This window comes from Girardinichthys multiradiatus, chromosome 21 (assembly GCF_021462225.1).
Source record: "Girardinichthys multiradiatus isolate DD_20200921_A chromosome 21, DD_fGirMul_XY1, whole genome shotgun sequence".
Lineage (NCBI taxonomy): Eukaryota > Metazoa > Chordata > Actinopteri > Cyprinodontiformes > Goodeidae > Girardinichthys > Girardinichthys multiradiatus.
The window spans coordinates 30607950-30628130 of record NC_061813.1 but is presented as its reverse complement, the minus strand read 5'-3'; the positions used below and the strand labels follow the sequence as shown (position 1 = coordinate 30628130).

The window sequence follows — 20181 nt, the reverse complement described above, 5'->3', positions numbered from 1 at the left end:
TAGAAAATAATGAACTTTATCACAATATGCTAATATTTTGAGAAGGACCTGTAGATATAGAAAAACCGAGATAATCTAGATTTTTCTCTAGCTCTGTCTGATCATGCTAGCAATAGCTAAAATTGTTGGTAAAAAGACATGTAAAAAGGGTTATAAATACATTTCAAAACTGGTTACTAACATTCAACTTATGCGTTTCTGAACCATTGAAGTACAATAAATGTGTGAAAATAACATGCATCAGAATTTGATTAAAAAAGGTACACAGTGTAACAGTACCTCCTGTGCTTTGAAGACCTTTTTGTCTGAGAAGAGAACTTCATTCCACACCACCTCGACACCTTCCTCTGTGTCCATGGCCAAGGATGCACTTTCCACACCAGGGACATTTCCTTGACTGACCTGCAGAGGACAGAAAGAATTAGCTATAGCCCTTAGCATGATGCTAGCATAAATGTTACGTTGAGCAAGTTTCTGCCATTTAGCATGACGGTAGGATAAATGTATTCTTATCATTAATGTAGCATTAGGAACAATGCTAGCATAAATTGTAGCATTTAGCATGAATCCTACATACAAATAGCATTTAGCAAAATACTCAACATTTAGAATGGTGGTAGCATGAATGCAGAATGTAGCATGGTTCTAGCATAAAGTGTTATTTAGCATGCTGGTAGGAGAAAATGTAGCTCTTAGCATGTTCTTAGCATAAATGTAGCATTAAGAACAATGTTAATATAAAATGTAGCATTGGGAACAATGCTAGCAAAAATGCAGCATTTGCATGATGCCAAAATAAATGTATCATTCAGCATGACTCCAACATAAAAAGTGCATTTAGCACAATACTCAGCATTTAGGATGCTAGCATAAAAGTAGCATTTAGTGTTAAGCTAGCATGAAATGTAGCTTTTAACATGATGGTAGCATGAAATGATGCTTTTACCATGATGGTAGCACAAATGCAGCATTGTGCAAAAGGTACTGGGCTACTGTAACAAGCTTCTTCACACTTTAGCAGGCCTAGCATTCAGCGGAAGTGTTATTTTGAAACAAATACAAATAAAACTTCAAGACACAGCGGTAATTAAAATATAGCTAGGCTGAAATTTCTTTTCTGCTACTAGAATGTCCAATTGTTGACCATTAACTATAGTATGAGATACAACTTTATTGTAGTCAATATAGGTATAATAAATCTAGCTGGTATTCCCAAGTTTCAAACTTAAAATTCAGCTTGAAATTTTTGTTTTGTGAAAATAATTAAGTAGATCAATGTTCTTAGACAAATAAAACATCTTAAAATTAACCAAGCTGACCCTTGCAGTTACTACAATATTAACCAAAAGCTCCATACAATACATTCACAGGATTATCACTCTGGCAACACCATTGATAAAAAGTTGGGGAAAAAAAAGAGTAGGACAGTAGATTACGGTCTACAGATCAAATTTTTTATCCATTAATGTCTGCGTTGCCTTCAGTGTGGAAAGATGGGAGATATCAAATGCCATCAGTCAGCTATAAAGTGATGAACAGTGAAGAGGGGTGAAGGGATGAGCAGCAGCTTTTGTAAAGAAGGCAGAGACGGATTAGCAGACGGCCATCACAGAGGAAGAGGTGAGGAGATTGTGGATGAGGGATTTAAAGAGACGTGAACATTTAAGAGAAGTGAGCAAGATGGTGGAGGTGGCACTAAAGTAGAGACGACTGCAAAGAAACGAAGCTGAGTGAAGAGTAGAGTGAAGAGGCTGTGACTGTAATCTGGCAGACGCTGACATCCTGCGCCTGTATCATTGTAAGAGGCGGCCCAGCAGCAAAGAGCTAAAAGACGACTCATAACAGGAAATACCTGTCTCAGCTCTGAAACCTCCTGCTTCATTGAAGCAGCAGCAGTGGTGGTGCAGAGAATCAAGAGGCTGAAATGGGTCCGGAGTCCACAGCAATAATGCAAGACCCACGGGTCACACTAATCCTGCACCTTACCCTTGCTGCACTAATTACTTTCTGTTTAAGGATAAGAAGGAATCGCTTTCACAGGATTCATTTGATTATACATATGTATAAGTGAAGTGCTTCACTTATACATAAAGATTGAACAATATCAGCAGTAAATATACACATATAAAAATGCCATCTGTTTTTTGAAGTGCACCAGTCCCTCCTACAGCAAAACAACCACACAACACCACCATACTTCGCATTCTCAGGCTAAAAAGCTTTGCCATTTTCCCAACCAATGTAAAGATTGTTATGGGTAAAACACTTTAATTTTAGTTTTATCAGACCACAGTACATGTGTCCAAAAAAAAAAACGTTTTCTGTGCCTGATTGTATTTGCAAACTGGAATCAGGCTTTTGATGTTTCTTTTGGAACAATGGCTTCCCTCCTTGCTCGGTGGCCTTTCAACCCATGTCGGTACACGGCTTGTACTGTGGATAATGATACTCATCTCCCCAAGACACTCTGCACTAAAACACAAAACCCAGAGCCCATCTACTTCCTGAACGATATGATGTAGACATTCCCATTCTGTTTAAACTGCCATAAAATTGTTTGAACAGATGAATATGGTCCCTTCAGCTGTCTGGAAATTGAAAATCTGAGAATGAACAAGACTTATGGAAGTCCAAATTTCTCTGCCCCAAAAAATTTCTTATAATTTTTTAATGTCTCACACAAAAAAAGCTGTATGTTTGAGGTGTTGCCTTAAAATACATCCACAGCTGTGCCTGCATTTGGCAAAAAAATCCTCAAATTTTTCTGGCATTAGGAACTATGCATAATTTTGGTAATCCTCACTGAACTAAAACTATAAAAGAGTAATTTCCTTTAATGTCAGAAAGTAAGAAGGAAAAAAGGGGTAAATTGTTTTTATATGGTGTACAGACTGGCAACAAACTGGAGCTCTTTTTATTGTATGATAAATTACTAAAATCTCTGCTAATGCATAATTGTTGCTTTGACATGACCATATCAGAATCACTATGCTGGCAACTAATTTCTGAAAGTTTTCCTCAGAAGCCTCTTTAAATCTAAACATTTATTTCTTTCCTCATGGTACACAACACTACGATGGTACACCACAATGTATCACTATTATGCTGTAACTCCCTTAAACTTGGTGCTGTCTGTGCTCCTCTTCCCAATAGTATTGAAGTTTCTAAACGTACTTTGTCTCTCTTAGTGTCATATGTCATTCACGCCCACTCATTCTCTTGAATGTGTCTTGTTTTCTTTGATTTTATACATGTCAAAGACTGTGATTTCAATGCTTCTGTTTACTTTTTTATGTACCCTTAGACTGCAAAACACTGTCAGTCCTGAGAGATCTTTAGCTGCTTCTTGGAGTTAGCTAACAACCTTTCACAATAAAACATTACAACCAGGTGCTAGGAAAAGGAAATTTATCAAAACAAAGTCATTTATAAATTTAGATTTATGTTAGATGTATTCATAACAGCTCAAAATTCTTGAAAGTCACCCCTAGGTATGGGGCCAGTTAATAATGTCAAGGCATACAAAGATTTTATGAAATGCATTCATTTTCTATATATCCACTTAATCTGTCCAGAGTCGGGGTTTCATATCTTCAACAGTCAGTAAGCGAGAGGCAGGATACACTCTGGAGAGGTCACCAGTAAATCACAGGGCAACAGAGAGACGAGCAGCCATGCATGCATGCACTCAGACATAAGGTGCAAGTTAGACAAGCTAGGTTACATAACATGTATGTTTTTGGACTGTGGGGGAAAGCTGGAATACCCGGAGAGAACTTGCATGCATGGGGAGAATGGTCAGACACCATGCAGAAAGGCCCCCATATGGGATTCGAACCAAGACCTTCTTGCTGCAAGGCAGCAATGCTAACAACTGCTCAACTGTGCAGCCTTGAAAAGGTTTTAAAAGAGGTTTTTCCCTCTGCCTGAAGAATACGACATTGCCAGTCCTAGAAAATGCTTGCTCCAGGTGCTAGACCAAGAGCAGCCGCCATGTCTTCTCTGTTCATTGGACCTGCTGGACTCACTGCCCCTATCAGAAATCCACCTGTTCATCAGAACGGTTCATGTAAGAGGTTGTTTCTGGGCAGAGAAAATTGGTTTAGGGTAATAGAATTTAAGTTAATTTCATTGTGTTTCGCTTTTTTTTTTGTTTGTGGTGCTTAATTGCTTCAGTGATACCAGTCCACTGAGCCTAATGGTACAGAATTGTTTTGTAAAGTTGATGACTGGTAAAGAGTCACTTCAGTCCTGCTACATGAGCTTACTCTGTCTAATCACCATTTCTTCTTCATCTTCTCTCACTAACTTGAATAAAATATGTCCGCATAAGGTGCTAAACTGTCTGTTATCCCTAATGCTAAAGCTAAAGCTCTGCTAATGCTAAAACGGTAGCCACCATTAGTTCTGCTGTGTTTACTACACAGGTCGCTCTGTTCGCGCACCCATCGGCCGTAGCACACCACCAACGCTAATACACCCATTAATATTTGTATTAGTAGCACCTAAAAGGTACATGTGGGACTTAGAAGGGTTGCTAAATAGCACCGCATCTATTTTCTTTGTGGTTAGCTAAACCGCTAATCCCAGATGTATGTCTGTTCGTTCGCCATCTTTTGAGTCCGCTGTTAACCACCATTTTAGTCCATCACTATCAGTAATGACTAGCTGACACAACTCTAATTCAGCAACATAATTTTTAACGCATGTTTTCATTGAAATAATATTTTAATTTCCCTTCTGCTTTGCATTGTGAACTGGTTGTTTAAACAAATATACCAATTGTTGTTCTAAATTACTTTTAATGCTAATTTCACCTTAATCTCAATTCCTCAAAACAAACATTGGTTCTTAAACATATTTATGTACTGTGATATCACTGCATCAATTTATTGGTTTCAGTTTTATTCATTTGTTCCCTTTTACAGATTTATTCTGTATCCTAGTAGTTTAGGTGAATGTTACTTGCCTATTTACATAGTTTGTTGACTGAAATATTCTGTTAATATATTTAATGTATTTTGTTAATAAATTATTCTATTTTGGAGAGAAGTTGTATATGTTTATTCTATATGTGTGTGTGTGCAGGGCTTGATGTTTGAGAACACCAGTGCATGAACTAACTCCATCATCTATTGTTCAATAATACCACACCTCACCAGGCAGGTATTCATAAAACAATAACTGACATAGACTGAGAGCTGTTTGGCAATTAAGACCTGATAATCAGGTGGTTAGTAATTTTGATTAAAATGACTAACTTTGTTAATAATTGCCTTAGGCACTAATAGCTATTCATAGCCAATCCAAACATATTGTTGCACAACATAGTTGATATCTAAATGCATTAAGTTGCTACCATGTGATCGCCTGGCATCCTAATTGCATTAACAGGCAAGATAAGGGTTGTGCCTAATAAAGTGGCCCTAAAACTTATAAAGAGAGCTCTCTGTAGATCTTCTGAATAGCTGAAATTGAGGAAACACACCTGATAGTCTTCTGTTATTATTTTCACACCCGGTATCTTAACATGTCAGTGGACATTTCCTGAACAGACGTAAAAAGAGACAAAACTTCATGGCTTGCAGAACTTTATAGTCCCAGTCATTATTCGGGCTGGACCCACCACTTAAGTCACTGTTATTACAGCAGAGTTATACTTTTATAACCCTGTGTGGCATTAGATCGTCGGTTTGGAGGGGTCTAAACAAGCAGACAACAAAAATGATTCAAAGCAAAAGCTAGTATTATCAAATGCAGCTGGGAAAATATGGGTTGCTATGGGTTGTTTGTTCTGCTACAGTGTGGCTTTAGGGCTCTCTGCAGGGTCTTCTCTACAAGGTGGACAGCACAGGGGGAGGGTGACCTGTAGTCCCACCAGTCCAACTCAGATGTTAATCTGATTAGAGCTGGGACACAATGGTCTAATTTATTGAAAGAGAGATAAATTCCTTTGCTTCATTAACTGCCCAGAGAGCATCATGCCAGCTTATATATGGCGTCAGCTTATTTTTCTTTCCTCCTCTAGATGTTGTGAAACCCTTAGTCGTCCAGTCCCAGTGGGTTTATCAGCGTCTGCAGTTTCGTCATGGTAGCGTGAGACTCGTAAACAGCACCCACAATGCTGGGCTTTGATTGGCTGTTTGAAGGGAGGGGGGGTTCAGGGTGTGGATGGGGATTTAGGAGTCATGTGCTCATGTCAACACAACGTCTATTCTTAAGTTTGTTGAATCTGCGTCTAAGCTGGGTAAAACTGGATCTCCACAGACCTCTCATTACATTACTAGAAGTGTTATTCCTGTTCACTTAGTGCGGGCATGTCTTCAGCATGATTTGGCAGGCCCAGTCCATTGCCTGGAGGAAAAATAACACTCAAAGTATCAAGTAAACCGAGACAATGCCAAATACAACCTATAATCGGCAAAATATTCACCTAAAAATAAAGGTGAAGCAACATCTTTATTTTAACAGGTAAACATTAGCTCTGCAGACAACTCAAAATCTTTGTTGGTATTGGCAAGAATTTAAAATGTGTCGGCCTTAATCACAGACAACAAACATGGTTGAAGCTTCTTTCAAAGCATTTTGAAAGTAGGCTTCTGTTAAATAAATGAAAACAGCGATTTACCATAAAAAGAGAAGGAGCAGTTGCACTAAATACACTTTTAATATTATTTTAAAAGGTCAGTCTTTGCTTTCTATTTGAACACTTTGGTGGCTGGTTCTTGTAAATAGCCCTCTATAGTGCTGAGCTGAGCCTTGACCTGTACAAGTCCTGGATGGAAGGAAGGTCAGCCCTGATGATCCTCTCTACTGACTGCATTGTTCATTGCAGTTTGGACCTCTCCTGTTTTGTGGATGAGGCAAACCACACAGTGATGGATGAGCACAGGACAGACTGAATAATGGCCGTTTAGAATACGGCCATCTCCTACATGCACCTCAACACAGTCGAAACATGGAGTCATGGTAGCGTACACTATCTCCTATGAATGACTGTTTGCTATGATGCATCATGCCTTAGTAATTTCTCCTGTGTTTGTCTCATTGTACTTATTCAAACAGTACCCAGCTGTTTTCCAAGCCATTACATTTTATTAAAGGTTTTATCTGGACTTGGGCTGCTTTTTGTAAACTAATTTTTAGTCTAGTATGTGAAAATACTCAGAGAATAGCCTGACCTGATAAAAAAAAGTTCCTAAACTCAAGAACTTAAACAGAACAAGCATGATAGAAAAAAAAAATCCAGAAGACCCAAATATAAACTGGATCTTTAGGCACTTTGTTGCTAATATCCTGTCACAGAGACACAGTTTGCTCCCATTTCTCTGGTTAAATATGTAAAAAACATAAACGATAATACAGTTTGACACATTTAATACAGCGCAACCTGCACTTCTATGGTCATCCATATGTGTAAAAACTTTGAAAAATACAACCTTAAAATTACCAAACATGCCTTAAAACTATGCTGGCACCAATAGCAGTTGCTCTAAAACAAATGTAGCAGAAGCATTTATTTTATGTATGATTTACTTTTCTTTTTTAAGTTAAGTTCATGTCAAGGCGCCGTTAATTTCTAATTCATTATTTCTTGTTTCCCTGGGGTATCAATATAGCGTGACACTAAGAGCGCCTTTCTAAAAATCACTCCTCAAAATGGGAAAGAAAAGAGAACATGCCATTCCAGCAAAGCAGATGTGTGCTAAGGTTTACAAATCCGAAAATGGTTCAGCAAAATTGCTGCTTGCTTAAAGTTGCTTCAAGGTGAAAAAATATTCTTTAAGACATTTAAAAAAGTCTAGAAAACTATTAATTGAGACCACTTTGAAAATATTTTTTTAAGACAGTAATCAAGCAGGAAATGGTTTGAGAAGAGTGAGATTCGATCCCGTGACATTCTGCATCGAGGACTAAGGCATCCGTACAGAGGACGCCCGCTTAACCCCCTGCGCTTCAAGAAAAATATTATTTTTTGCGCTTTTACAAAGTAAACTTGCCAATTCCTTTAAATCTTAAGTTAAAATTGTAAACATTTGTCACTCGCAAAAAACAAATATCGATGTAAAATTAAGGAGAGGCTTAGTTCACTTATGCCTTGGGCTGGCTGGCTGGCTGTATCTATCTATCTATCTATCTATCTATCTATCTATCTATCTATCTATCTATCTATCTAGACCTGAGGTGTTTCCTGCTAGCCTACCTTCATATGGCGCATTATAGTGAGTTTTGTCAGTGCACATCTTCTAAATGCAATAGTAACGTAACATAAATCCAAGCAGCTCTATCTTCTATGACATGATTATGATTTTCTGAATGACTGGCTCAAGTGAAGTCGAGGCATAATCAGCAATATATTGTGTTTTCTGGAGCTCAGAGAACCACAGACGTCTTCATTGAAAGACAGTCTTTGTTTGATATTGTGTGGGTTGGACCGTTACAGTGACGACGAGCCCCGTCTCCAACCTTGAAGTAGTCTCACTTCCACTCTGTTTCTCTTCCCACACGTCTTACGTTGAAGATGAGCTGATGCGCATCAATATTTAACAACCACATCTGGAGCAGCGACAGCTACACTCGAGTGATGACGGCTAGTGCGGGGGTGGGGGGGTGGGGGGTATACTGTATGTAAATTGTATGTAAATCAGCCAATGTGTCTCCTCCTGCTGCTGTGTGCTTACGCTTGCAGACACGTTTCTGGCATCAAAGAGAAGCAGGATCAGAGTGTCGGACTGAAATGCTGTGGAAAGTGCCAGAAGGAGTCTTTGTGAGGTGGATGTGAGAATGAAGGGAAAAGGCAACACCCTGTTCAGCTCAAGAATAATGTTAGTGCTGAAAATAAAAACTTTAACTCAATTAAAAGATTAGCTTTTTTCACATTTACAACTCATTTTTCCTTGACACTTACAGATGAGCTGATGATATTGCGCTGGTAAAATTTAAGATCACAAAACAAAAGTTTAAATCCTAAATATTTTAAGTAGGAAGTTTAATGACTTCAAAAACTACCACAGAACAAAGAAATTGAATTGTTTTTCTCCCCTGATTGACAGAGGTAACATTAAGATATATTTTGTTTAACTGTTAACTTAATGAACAATAAAAGCACTTGCAATTATTGTTCTAGTTAGACAACAATTTTTATCACTTTTTTCAGATTTTGTGGCACCAGTGGCTCCGTCTAAACTGGTATTTGTTGGTGAAAACCCTTTAATGAATTCCTCTCAGAGTACAATGTAAGACATACAGGTCCTTCTCAAAATATTAGCATATTGTGATAAAGTTCATTATTTTCCATAATGTCATGATGAAAATTTAACATTCATATATTTTAGATTCATTGCACACTAACTGAAATATTTCAGGTCTTTTATTGTCTTAATATGGATGATCTTGGAATACAGCTCATGAAAACCCAAAATTCCTATCTCACAAAATTAGCATATTTCATCCGACCAATAAAAGAAAAGTGTTTTTAATACAAAAAACGTCAACCTTCAAATAATCATGTACAGTTATGCACTCAATACTTGGTCGGGAATCCTTTTGCAGAAATGACTGCTTCAATGCGGCGTGGCATGGAGGCAATCAGCCTGTGGCACTGCTGAGATCTTATGGAGGCCCAGGATGCTTCGATAGCGGCCTTTAGCTCATCCAGAGTGTTGGGTCTTGAGTCTCTCAACGTCCTCTTCACAATATCCCACAGATTCTCTATGGGGTTCAGGTCAGGAGAGTTGGCAGGCCAATTGAGCACAGTGATACCATGGTCAGTAAACCATTTACCAGTGGTTTTGGCACTGTGAGCAGGTGCCAGGTCGTGCTGAAAAATGAAATCTTCATCTCCATAAAGCTTTTCAGCAGATGGAAGCATGAAGTGCTCCAAAATCTCCTGATAGCTAGCTGCATTGACCCTGCCCTTGATAAAACACAGTGGACCAACACTAGCAGCTGACACAGCACCCCAGACCATCACTGACTGTGGGTACTTGACACTGGACTTCTGGCATTTTGGCATTTCCTTCTCCCCAGTTTTCCTCCAGACTCTGGCACATTGATTTCCGAATGACATCCAGAATTTGCATTCATCCGAAAAAAGTACTTTGGACCACTGAGCAACAGTCCAGTGTTGCTTCTCTATAGCCCAGGTCACGCGCTTCTGCCGCTGTTTCTGGTTCAAAAGTGGCTTGACCTGGGCAATGCGGCACCTGTAGCCCATTTCCTGCACACGCCTGTGCACGGTGGCTCTGGATGTTTCTACTCCAGACTCAGTCCACTGCTTCCGCAGGTCCCCCAAGGTCTGGAATCGGCCCTTCTCCACAATCTTCTTCAGGGTCTGGTCACCTCTTCTCGTTATGCAGCGTTTTCTGCCACACTTTTTCCTTCCCACAGACTTCCCACTGAGGTGCCTTGATACAGCACTCTGGGAACAGCCTATTCATTCAGAAATTTATTTCTGTGTCTTACCCTCTTGCTTGAGGGTGTCAATAGTGGCCTTCTGGACAGCAGTCAGGTCGGCAGTCTTACCCATGATTGGGGTTTTGAGTGATGAACCAGGCTGGGAGTTTTAAAGGCCTCAGGAATCTTTTGCAGGTGTTTAGAGTTAACTCGTTGATTCAGATGATTAGGTTCATAGCTCGTTTAGAGACCCTTTTAATTATATGCTAATTTTGTGAGATAGAAATTTTGGGTTTTTATGAGCTGTATGCCAAAATCATCCGTATTAAGACAATAAAAGACCTGAAATATTTCAGTTAGTGTGCAATGAATCTAAAATATATGAATGTTAAATTTTCATCATGACATTATGGAAAATAATGAACTTTATCACAATATGCTAATATTTTGAGAAGGACCTGTAAAGCCTCTTGGCGCCAGGCACAAATTCATAAAAAATGGCAAAGCTAAAGTGTCTCTGAATCCCATAATGATTAGATTCCTAAAATGCAGTTGGGGGCCGCACAAAATCCTTCCAAGGGTCACAAAGGGCCCACTGGCCATCCTTTAGACACCCCTGATGTATAGCATTCACACAAACATTGTGTCCATGTCTTCAGCATCACCTCCCGCTGTTTTCTCCTCTTTCCTGTCACTGTCGTCGCTTTGAGCATTGACCGTCTGTCGACCTCTACCCGCCATGCAGACTGTCTCCCTCTCCCTCGCCGCAGAACGAGCACAAAAACGGGCCAGCGTCTTGGATAGTGCTCTCATTGTGTAGAACAACATGAAGTCACCAGCTGAGACAAACTCGATAAAGATGTTAAAGTTGGACTAACCATGTTACGCTTTAGGAGTTGTCAGAGCATAGAAAGGCCTTGGTCTCTTTTCCAAAAACATTATGAGTTCAGGCAGACTCACAAGGAGACATTAGACAGATCAGCAGTCATCATGTCTCACCCTTTCATTTTCTCGTGAGGCACTCAAAGCCTTCCTTTTGAGAGGAATGTCTGTGACCTAAGAAGGTTAACAGAGTAGAGGAAGGTCATCTGCTGCAAACACAGCAACAAGACAAACAATGAACTAAGCCCACTTGTGCTATAAGGTATGATCTATTTCAACAAAAAATTGTTTGGTCACATAAAATATTTTAAGGTCTAATTTGTGCAAATGCAAATGATCCTGCAGTCTGTACCAGGAATGTAAGACTACAACAACAACTTCGCTGCCCTCTTTCCCTTTGTCTCTGTGACAAAACACAGATTCATCAAACCACTAGGAGGGAGACGGCAAACCAGTGCAGCAGTCCTCCAAAAGATGAGATAAGTACTGGAAGTGTCAAATTGTCTCACTGTGTAAAGCTTTTGTCCTTTAATGGAAATTTCTCAGAAATAATCTTACTGCTTGGTGCAGGACAGAGGCAGTGGCTTTGGATGCTATACAACATGCCAAGTCATGTAGCGGCCCGCGGGCCAAATACTGCTTGCTGTGGGCCCCAGAAAACTTCTAGAAACGCAGACTAGATTGTGGATGACTGAATGACTGATTGACTGACTGGTTCAATGATTCTGAAATGCATATATATATAAGCTACTAAGATACAACTGAATGTGTATCTGTTCAATAGATGATCTCTTTAGGGAAAACTATAGCAACGACGTGTGTAATGCCTTGCACCGGATTGACCTGTGCAATGGCGGAAAACCGGTGGCACCGCGCAATTTGCAAACGCTAAAGTTAGCATGATTCACTAGCTTCCTCTAGAGAAAAAAAGACGCAAAATCAGAGTTGTAAGCCGGTGTGTTTACTTTGCCATGAAAGCACTGCTGTGATAAAAAAAAGTACAGTTTTAAAAGAAACTACAATACAAGCCATTGCTCTTTTTCTGCACGTTTTCCAGAAGAGTCTGAGGAACGGAGATCTAAAATACAGGGGCTGCTGGCATCTTTTCACAGGACTCACGTAGCTATCGGACGCTTTTGCACGGAGCAGGAGAGAGCAATGATAGCATCCCTACGAGCAGCTTGGACATTAACGCAGAGGAGGCGACCTTTTACTGAGGCTGAAACTGTGAGAGAATGCATGCTTGCCATCTTTGATGAAGTTGGGGGTGAAATGTTAAGGAGAGCATCATTTCACCCATCAACAAAGTACCGTTATCAAACACATCAACACTGCAAAGTGGAGTTACTTGCAAACATTGTCTCAAAAAGGCAGTTTGAAGAACTCAGAATAGCAGATGTCATGTCTTTTGTTGTTGATGAATTGACAGATTACACCGACACAGCCACGCTTTGCATCTGTTAAATTTTCCGGGAAGAACGTCTTGGACTTATTCTGCTTGAAGAACACAACAGATGGAGAGATTTTTCATAATATTTTAACTTTTTTTTTTTTTTTGTGACTTTAATGAACATCATATTGAGCAAAAAGATGTCTGCTGGTTACTAGTTGTGCTCCAGCTATGACTAGTAGGGTGCAAAGACTAGTGACCAGACTTTCAGCTATAGCCCTACATATGCAGTTTTTACATTGTACCATCCATCAGTCCATGCAGTGTGCAAAGCTCAACTTAACTTGAACACAATGGAGACCGTCATGAGTATTGTTAATTTTATCTACTCAACGTTTACCGTACAACAACGCCTGTGCCGTAAGCAGCTTGCCAAGACATTTGCTGAGCACACAGAGCTGCTGGTACATAATGATGTCAGAGGGTGCAGCACAGAAATGGTTCTGGACCGTTTCTGTGAACTCAATCAGGAGATCTTGTCAATTCTCAAAAAATAAAAAAAAAATAAAAATAAAACAAGAGCAGCAAGTCTTTGGACCACCTGCTGGATGAACAGTTTATGGCAGAACTTTGTGAGTGATACTTTTAAGCATATGAACACACTGAACTTGCTAGAGCAAAGGCAAGTAAGGTCCATAGCCGATTTGGTTGAGAGACTTTGTGCTTTAAGAAAAAAACGGACTATTTTCAAAACAGATCTCATGTCTGATAAAATCTTGCACCTTGCACACCTATGTGCATTTATAAATCCATTCCCAAGTGCACAGATAACACATGTAATGACCGATTTAATGAGAAAACTGAATGAGATATTTATTGAGCATTTCCAGGAATTTAACATTCAAATTGAGGTGCTGCTGTTTGTTTGTGACCCATTTTCCATTGAAACCGAGACTGATTTTGGTATCAAAGCCAAACAGGTAATGCCATGAATTAATGAAGGTATCTTTCAGATGGAGGTTGATTTACAGTTGTCTTATGCTTTGAAGCAACACTTTCGGTGTGAAGGTGCAGCGGATGTTTTGGCTAAACATGTTAGCCAGTATCAGTACCCTACGGCAAGAATAATGGCCTTGGTAATACCCATAATGTTTGGATCTACTTATACATGTGAATCAAGCTTTTTAAATATGAATGCTATAAAAACAAGGGCATGTTCCTCCCTGACCAGATATAAATCTGAAGACTAATCTACTGTCACCGGTCCTGTTCTTAACTTTCATTGACAGGGTTTATAGGCGCAGCTAAGGGCCAGAGGGGGTCTGGTTTGGGGACCAGTGGATTTCGTCTCTTCTTTTTGCAGATGACGTGGTCCTGCTGGCCCCCTCTAGCCAAGACCTACAGCATGCGCTGGGGGGATTCACAGCTGAGTGTGAGGCGGCTGGGATGAAGATCAGCTCCTCCAAGTCCGAGGCCATGGTACTCGACCGGAAAAGGGTGGCTTGCCCTCTTCAGTTAGGAGGGGAGTTCCTGCCTCAAGTGGAGGAGTTCAAGTATCTCGGGGTCTTGTTCACGAGTGAGTGGAGAATGGAGCGGGAGATCGACAACGGATCGGTGCGGCTGCCACAGTAATGGAGACGCTATGCCGGTCCGTTGTGGTGTAGAGAGAGCTGAGCCGAAAAGCGAAGCTCTCGATTTACCGTTCGGTCTACTTTCCTACCCTCACCTATAGCCATGAACTTTGAGTCATGACCGAAAGAACGAGATCCCGGATACAAGCGGCTGAAATGAGCTTCCTCCATAGGGTGGCCGGACACTCCCTTAGAGATAGGGTGAGGAGCTCGGCCATCCGGGAGGAGCTCGGAGTAGAGCCGCTGCTCCTCCACATCAACAGGAGCCAGTTGAGGTGGCTCGGGCATCTACACCGGATGCTTCCAGGACACCTTCCTCGGGAGGTGTTCCTGGCACGTCCCACCGGGAGGAGGCCCAGGACACGGCCCAGGACACGCTGGAGGGACTATGTCTCTCGGCTGGCCTGCGAACGCCTTGGGCTCCCCTCGGAGGAGCTGGAGGTGGTGTCTGGGGAGAGGGACGTCTGGGTGTCTGTAATGAGTCTGCTGCCCCCGCGACCCGGTACCGGATAAAGTGGAAGACGAAGAGTATGAGAACGAGTGCGAATACGACTAATCTATTTTTATGTTAAAACTTACACCTGCCAACTCTTCATTTTTGTGGTTTTATTTTTTTTACTAATAAAATACATTGGGTCTTTTTTCCCTCTTTGTTTTATGATTTTTTTCCTGTGGCCCTCATACAAACAATATTTCTTTATTTTGACCTCTTAAAACTGAAGTTGAATAGCCCCTGCAGGACAACAAGTTTCAACACAGATCAAATTATGAAAAGAAAATAACTTCAGGGTTTGTGGTTTGGGTTTTGAGCACAGATTTGCTTTGGCTCATTGAAAGGTTTTTGTAATTATTGAGCCATGTACATAAAAACAATAAATCATGGAAGAATATAAGACTGTTCTTTTCCATCTAACGTTACTCCAGAAGAGATGGTTCGACTTAAAAAACCCTATGAATGTATATCAGGCATGGACCATTTAGCGGTATCAAGGTATCCCAAGAACTGGAAAAGGTTATGCTTTCAGAACCACTGAAATTTTCCATCATAGAGTTTAGGTTCCTTTTAATGAGATGCCAGAGAAAGTTTCGGAGTGACTTGAGTTTCTCTTGTTCTATGGAGCCTAGAAAAAAAATGATGCAGCAGTGCACCTGTTGCACCTGTTGCTGTGCACTGTTGATCAAAAAAAGCCATATTTGGCTGTTTGGAAATATTTCCAGTTGGCAAAAACCTGACTTGGAAACCAATGGAGCTTCACCCATTACTATTAGGGTAATGCTGTTCTACAGCTGCAGTTGGGAAGCTAAATACGACATGGCTAACATGCAGATTGCACAGGTAGAGCAGTAGATATGAGGAAAACACAAGTTCCTAGCATTGCTGATATTTATAACAATGCCCCAACACTCTTTGCAACTCAAAATGCCAAAACTAACCGAAAGGAAATTAGTTTTAGTCTGTAATAAAAGTCAGTTAAAACATTTCTGACATGCAATCATTTTAAAAAGAAAGTTAACACCTTTTAGATTGTAGATACTTTGTACACATCTAAGGTTTTTGTGATGCACTTTTAGTATACAAATGACAGCGGTACATGTGGTGTGTGGCTGTGGTTAGATTTAATCGTTTTACAACATGGTAAAAACTGGATCATTTATTTGCGAAAACAATTCTAAATACTGTCAGCAGGAACTCTTTTTTTTTTTTACCTTTACAGTAATTCATTTATATAACTGGGTTACAAAGTAATTTACATGCAATAAAGGCAGAAACAAATGTGCAAAACCCAATACAACGCATAGACTCTAAGCAATGCAAAGCAGGATCCTGAACCTGCTGTGTCAGACACAAAAACACTTTGGGTATTAAGCTGTGATTTCACAGGCTTGCCTGTCTTCACTGGTGATTTTCTTTTACCAATGTAATCACTAAAACATCTACTCATGTCAGCACTGACCACAGTTCATCTCAAACTGAACCAAAACTTAAAGTACAGTAAGAAAAACCCATAATGTTTTCTGCAGATGTTCACTGAGTGGGCTGAAAATGTTGCATTCCCCTCCAAACTCCCCACACCCATGTAATTCACCCACTGAGATGTTTTTGTGTGGAGGTAGAAAGAAAACAAGAAGAGGTGAGTGAAACTGGGAGGCTAATTTATCCACATGCATGCTTACGAAGTTTCCTTCTCTGCCCCTTAAGACAGAAAATATAAAACACTCCTGTTTGACAGGATGTGAAAACATTTTAAGACAAAGTGCTAAAGCAAAAAAGCATGTTACTAGAACAACATGCATGCATTAAAGAATCAAGAATAGGAGTATCGGTTGCAATCTGATAAACATGTGAAACCCTCAACTTGGCTCAGACACTAAGGATTCATGTGCTGAAAACTTAACGGGAACATGAAAGGTCAGCATGGGAGAAACAGCCAGCTTCATGTTTACGCTTCTTCTACAGGTCCTTCTCAAAATATTTGCATATTGTGATAAAGTTAATTATTTTCCATAATGTCATGATGAAAATTTAACATTCATATATTTTAGATTCATTGCACACTAACTGAAATATTTCAGGTCTTTTATTGTCTTAATACGGATGATTTTGGCATACAGCTCATGAAAACCCAAAATTCCTATCTCACAAAATTAGCATATTTCATCCGACCAATAAAAGAAAAGTGTTTTTAATACAAAAAACGTCAACCTTCAAATAATCATGTACAGTTATGCACTCAATACTTGGTCGGGAATCCTTTGGCAGAAATGACTGCTTCAATGCAGCGTGGCATGGAGGCAATCAGCCTGTGGTACTGCTGAGGTCTTATGGAGGCCCAGGATGCTTCGATAGCGGCCTTTAGCTCATCCAGAGTGTTGGGTCTTGAGTCTCTCAATGTTCTCTTCACAATAACCCACAGATTCTCTATGGGGTTCAGGTCAGGAGAGTTGGCAGGCCAATTGAGCACAGTGATACCATGGTCAGTAAACCATTTACCAGTGGTTTTGGCACTGTGAGCCGGTGCCAGGTCATGTTGAAAAATGAAATCTTCATATCCATAAAGCTTTTCAGCAGATGGAAGCATGAAGTGCTCCAAAATCTCCTGATAGCTAGCTGCATTGATCCTGCCCTTGATAAAACACAGTGGACCAACACCAGCAGCTGACACGGCACCCCAGACCATCACTGACTGTGGGTACTTGACACTGGACTTCTGGCATTTTGGCATTTCCTTCTCCCCAGTCTTCCTCCAGACTCTGGCACCTTGATTTCCGAATGACATGCAGAATTTGCTTTCATCCGAAAAAAGTACTTTGGACCACTGAGCAACAGTCCAGTGCTGCTTCTCTGTAGCCCAGGTCAGGCGCTTCTGCCACTGTTTCTGGTTCAAAAGTGGCTTGACCTGGGGAATGCGGCACTTGTAGCCCATTTCCTGCACACGCCTGTGCACGGTGGCTCTGGATGTTTCTACTCCAGACTCAGTCCACTGCTTCCGCAGGTCCCCCAAGGTCTGGAATCGGCCCTTCTCCACAATCTTCCTCAGGGTCCGGTCACCTCTTCTCGTTGTGCAGCGTTTTGTGCCACACTTTTTCCTTCCCACAGACTTCCCACTGAGGTGCCTTGATACAGCACTCTGGGAACAACCTATTCGTTCAGAAATGTCTTTCTGTGTCTTACCCTCTTGCTTGAGGGTGTCAATAGTGGCCTTCTGGACAGCAGTCAGGTCGCCAGTCTTACCCATGATTGGGGTTTTGAGTGATGAACCAGGCTGGGAGTTTTAAAGGCCTCAGGAATCTTTTGCAGGTGTTTAGAGTTAACTCGTTGATTCAGATGATTAGGTTCATAGCTCGTTTAGAGACCCTTTTAATGATATGCTAATTTTGTGAGATAGGAATTTTGGGTTTTCATGAGCTGTATGCCAAAATCATCCGTATTAAGACAATAAAAGACCTGAAATATTTCAGTTAGTGTGCAATGAATCTAAAATATATGAATGTTAAATTTTCATCATTACATTATGGAAAATAATAAACTTTATCCCAATATGCTAATATTTTGAGAAGGACCTGTATATAGGAACACATCCACAGCTCACTGTGGAGAAGCTTACCAAGCTTTGGCAAAGAGTACTAAAGTTCTCCATAAAGTTGGCTAATTTCTGCCCAATGGATTACCCAATTCATGCTTGTAAATCCAAACACACACACACACACACACACACACCGACTGATTGCTTCATTGCTACTCCAAACAGTGTTAGACAAACCCACCATGTGAGCTCCTTTAGTAGCCCTCTTCCCCTGCATGCCCAGCAGCAGCGGTTACTGCAGCATGACTTCCCAGCAAGAAAATCAGTGACTCAGAGTAAAAGCTCAAAACACTTGGCAAACAGAGCAAAACCTCATGGATTGCTCACCACAGCAGCCTGTCAGCAAAGACGAGGCGCAGCAGAAAGCTTGCTCATGTTTGCTCCTATTACTAGAGGGAAAAAAAAGCAACATATGTGTGAGAGCAATTAGGCAGACTTTTTTCCCCTGCAGCTTTTTCTGAGTTTAGAAACAATTAATCAATTAAATGGCTGAAACCAAGCTTTTTAAAAGGGCATCGTGTGGAGAAACAGAGAGCCAAGCCAAAGGAAAGCAGACAGAGGGAGCAGAATTGTGTTTATCGTGGGGCTTTTTTATTCCAAGGGGATTAAATTGAGAAAGTGAGAGTCAACCTGAGCTGACTGTCAGCGCACGTCCAAACAAAAGCCTGTTGGCAAACATACATGAAGCAGCAAGCTGCTTTTTTTCCATGCACGTTACGCAACATCACAGACAAAGATCAATATGAGTGCATGTGAAAGCACCACGTGTGGGGTTGGTGCTTGTTTATCTAACCCTCAGCTACCTGTCCACACTTTCTGCACAAGAAATAAACTACTGTGTGTTGTTGATACACCGTACCATACAGCCATGCCCCTGTGTTTAAAAAAATACAAGGTGGGATGCAAGTTTGAATAAGAAATGTGATACAGTCCAGGTTGACTTGGACATCCATGAGTTCAAAGATCGGTTGGATGCCAAAAGTGTGATGTGAGGAAGAGATAAGCAAATTCTTTCGTCCAGACTTTTAAATGCGCAGATACCTAAGCGCTTACGTAGAAGGTAACTGGTCACAAAGCTAAAGATAGAATGGATGGACGGTCAGTTGACGAAAGGTTAGACTGACAGATGAATGGATTGCCTGACGGATGAACACAGTGATGGCTTGACTGACAGGTGGAATGATGGATGGATGGATGGATGGATGGATGGATGGATGGATGGATAGATAGATAAAGCAAGGGTCCGATGACTGATAGACGTAATGATGGATTTACAGACGGGCAGATGGATGAATAATGGGACAGGGACTTAGATCTTGAAATACATTTTTCCATGAAGGACAGAGGGATGGATGGATTTTTTGAGACAGATCTTGTGATGGATGGATGGCAAACTGTTGGACTGATGTACAAATGGATCCACTGATGGCGGGATTGACAAACAGATGGATAGACTACCAACGGAGAAATGAATGGATTGACAGAGGGATGAATAGAGGAAACGACAGACGGGCGCATGGATTAGTAAAGGAATGGTAGGACAGATGGAGTAATGGGTGGACAAATGAATGGTTTTACTAACAGATGGATCGAAAAATGCATGTAGGCATTGAAGGATGAATGCATACAAGGACAAACTAATTGACAGACAGAGCAAGGGACTGATGGATGGATGGATGGAGGAGTTAATAACAGATGGGTGGACAGACTGTTTAACTGATAGGCGGATACATGGATGGAGGGATTGATGGATTGGCGAACACATGAATGATGGACAGGCCTACGGATTGGTGCATGA

The 20181-nt window shown here is 40.8% G+C and overlaps 1 protein-coding gene across 3 annotated transcripts in view; it reads right to left on the bottom strand.

Annotated features, from left to right (window-relative positions):
- Window positions 1-20181, bottom strand: part of LOC124858051 (nuclear receptor-binding protein 2-like) — a 59027-nt gene that overhangs the window by 16893 nt on the left and 21953 nt on the right. For all 3 annotated transcript variants that reach the window (XM_047349766.1, XM_047349767.1, XM_047349768.1), the window contains one exon: window positions 280-402. In XM_047349766.1, the coding sequence (XP_047205722.1) occupies window positions 280-402 (123 nt within the window). The remainder of the gene's footprint in view (window positions 1-279; window positions 403-20181) is intronic.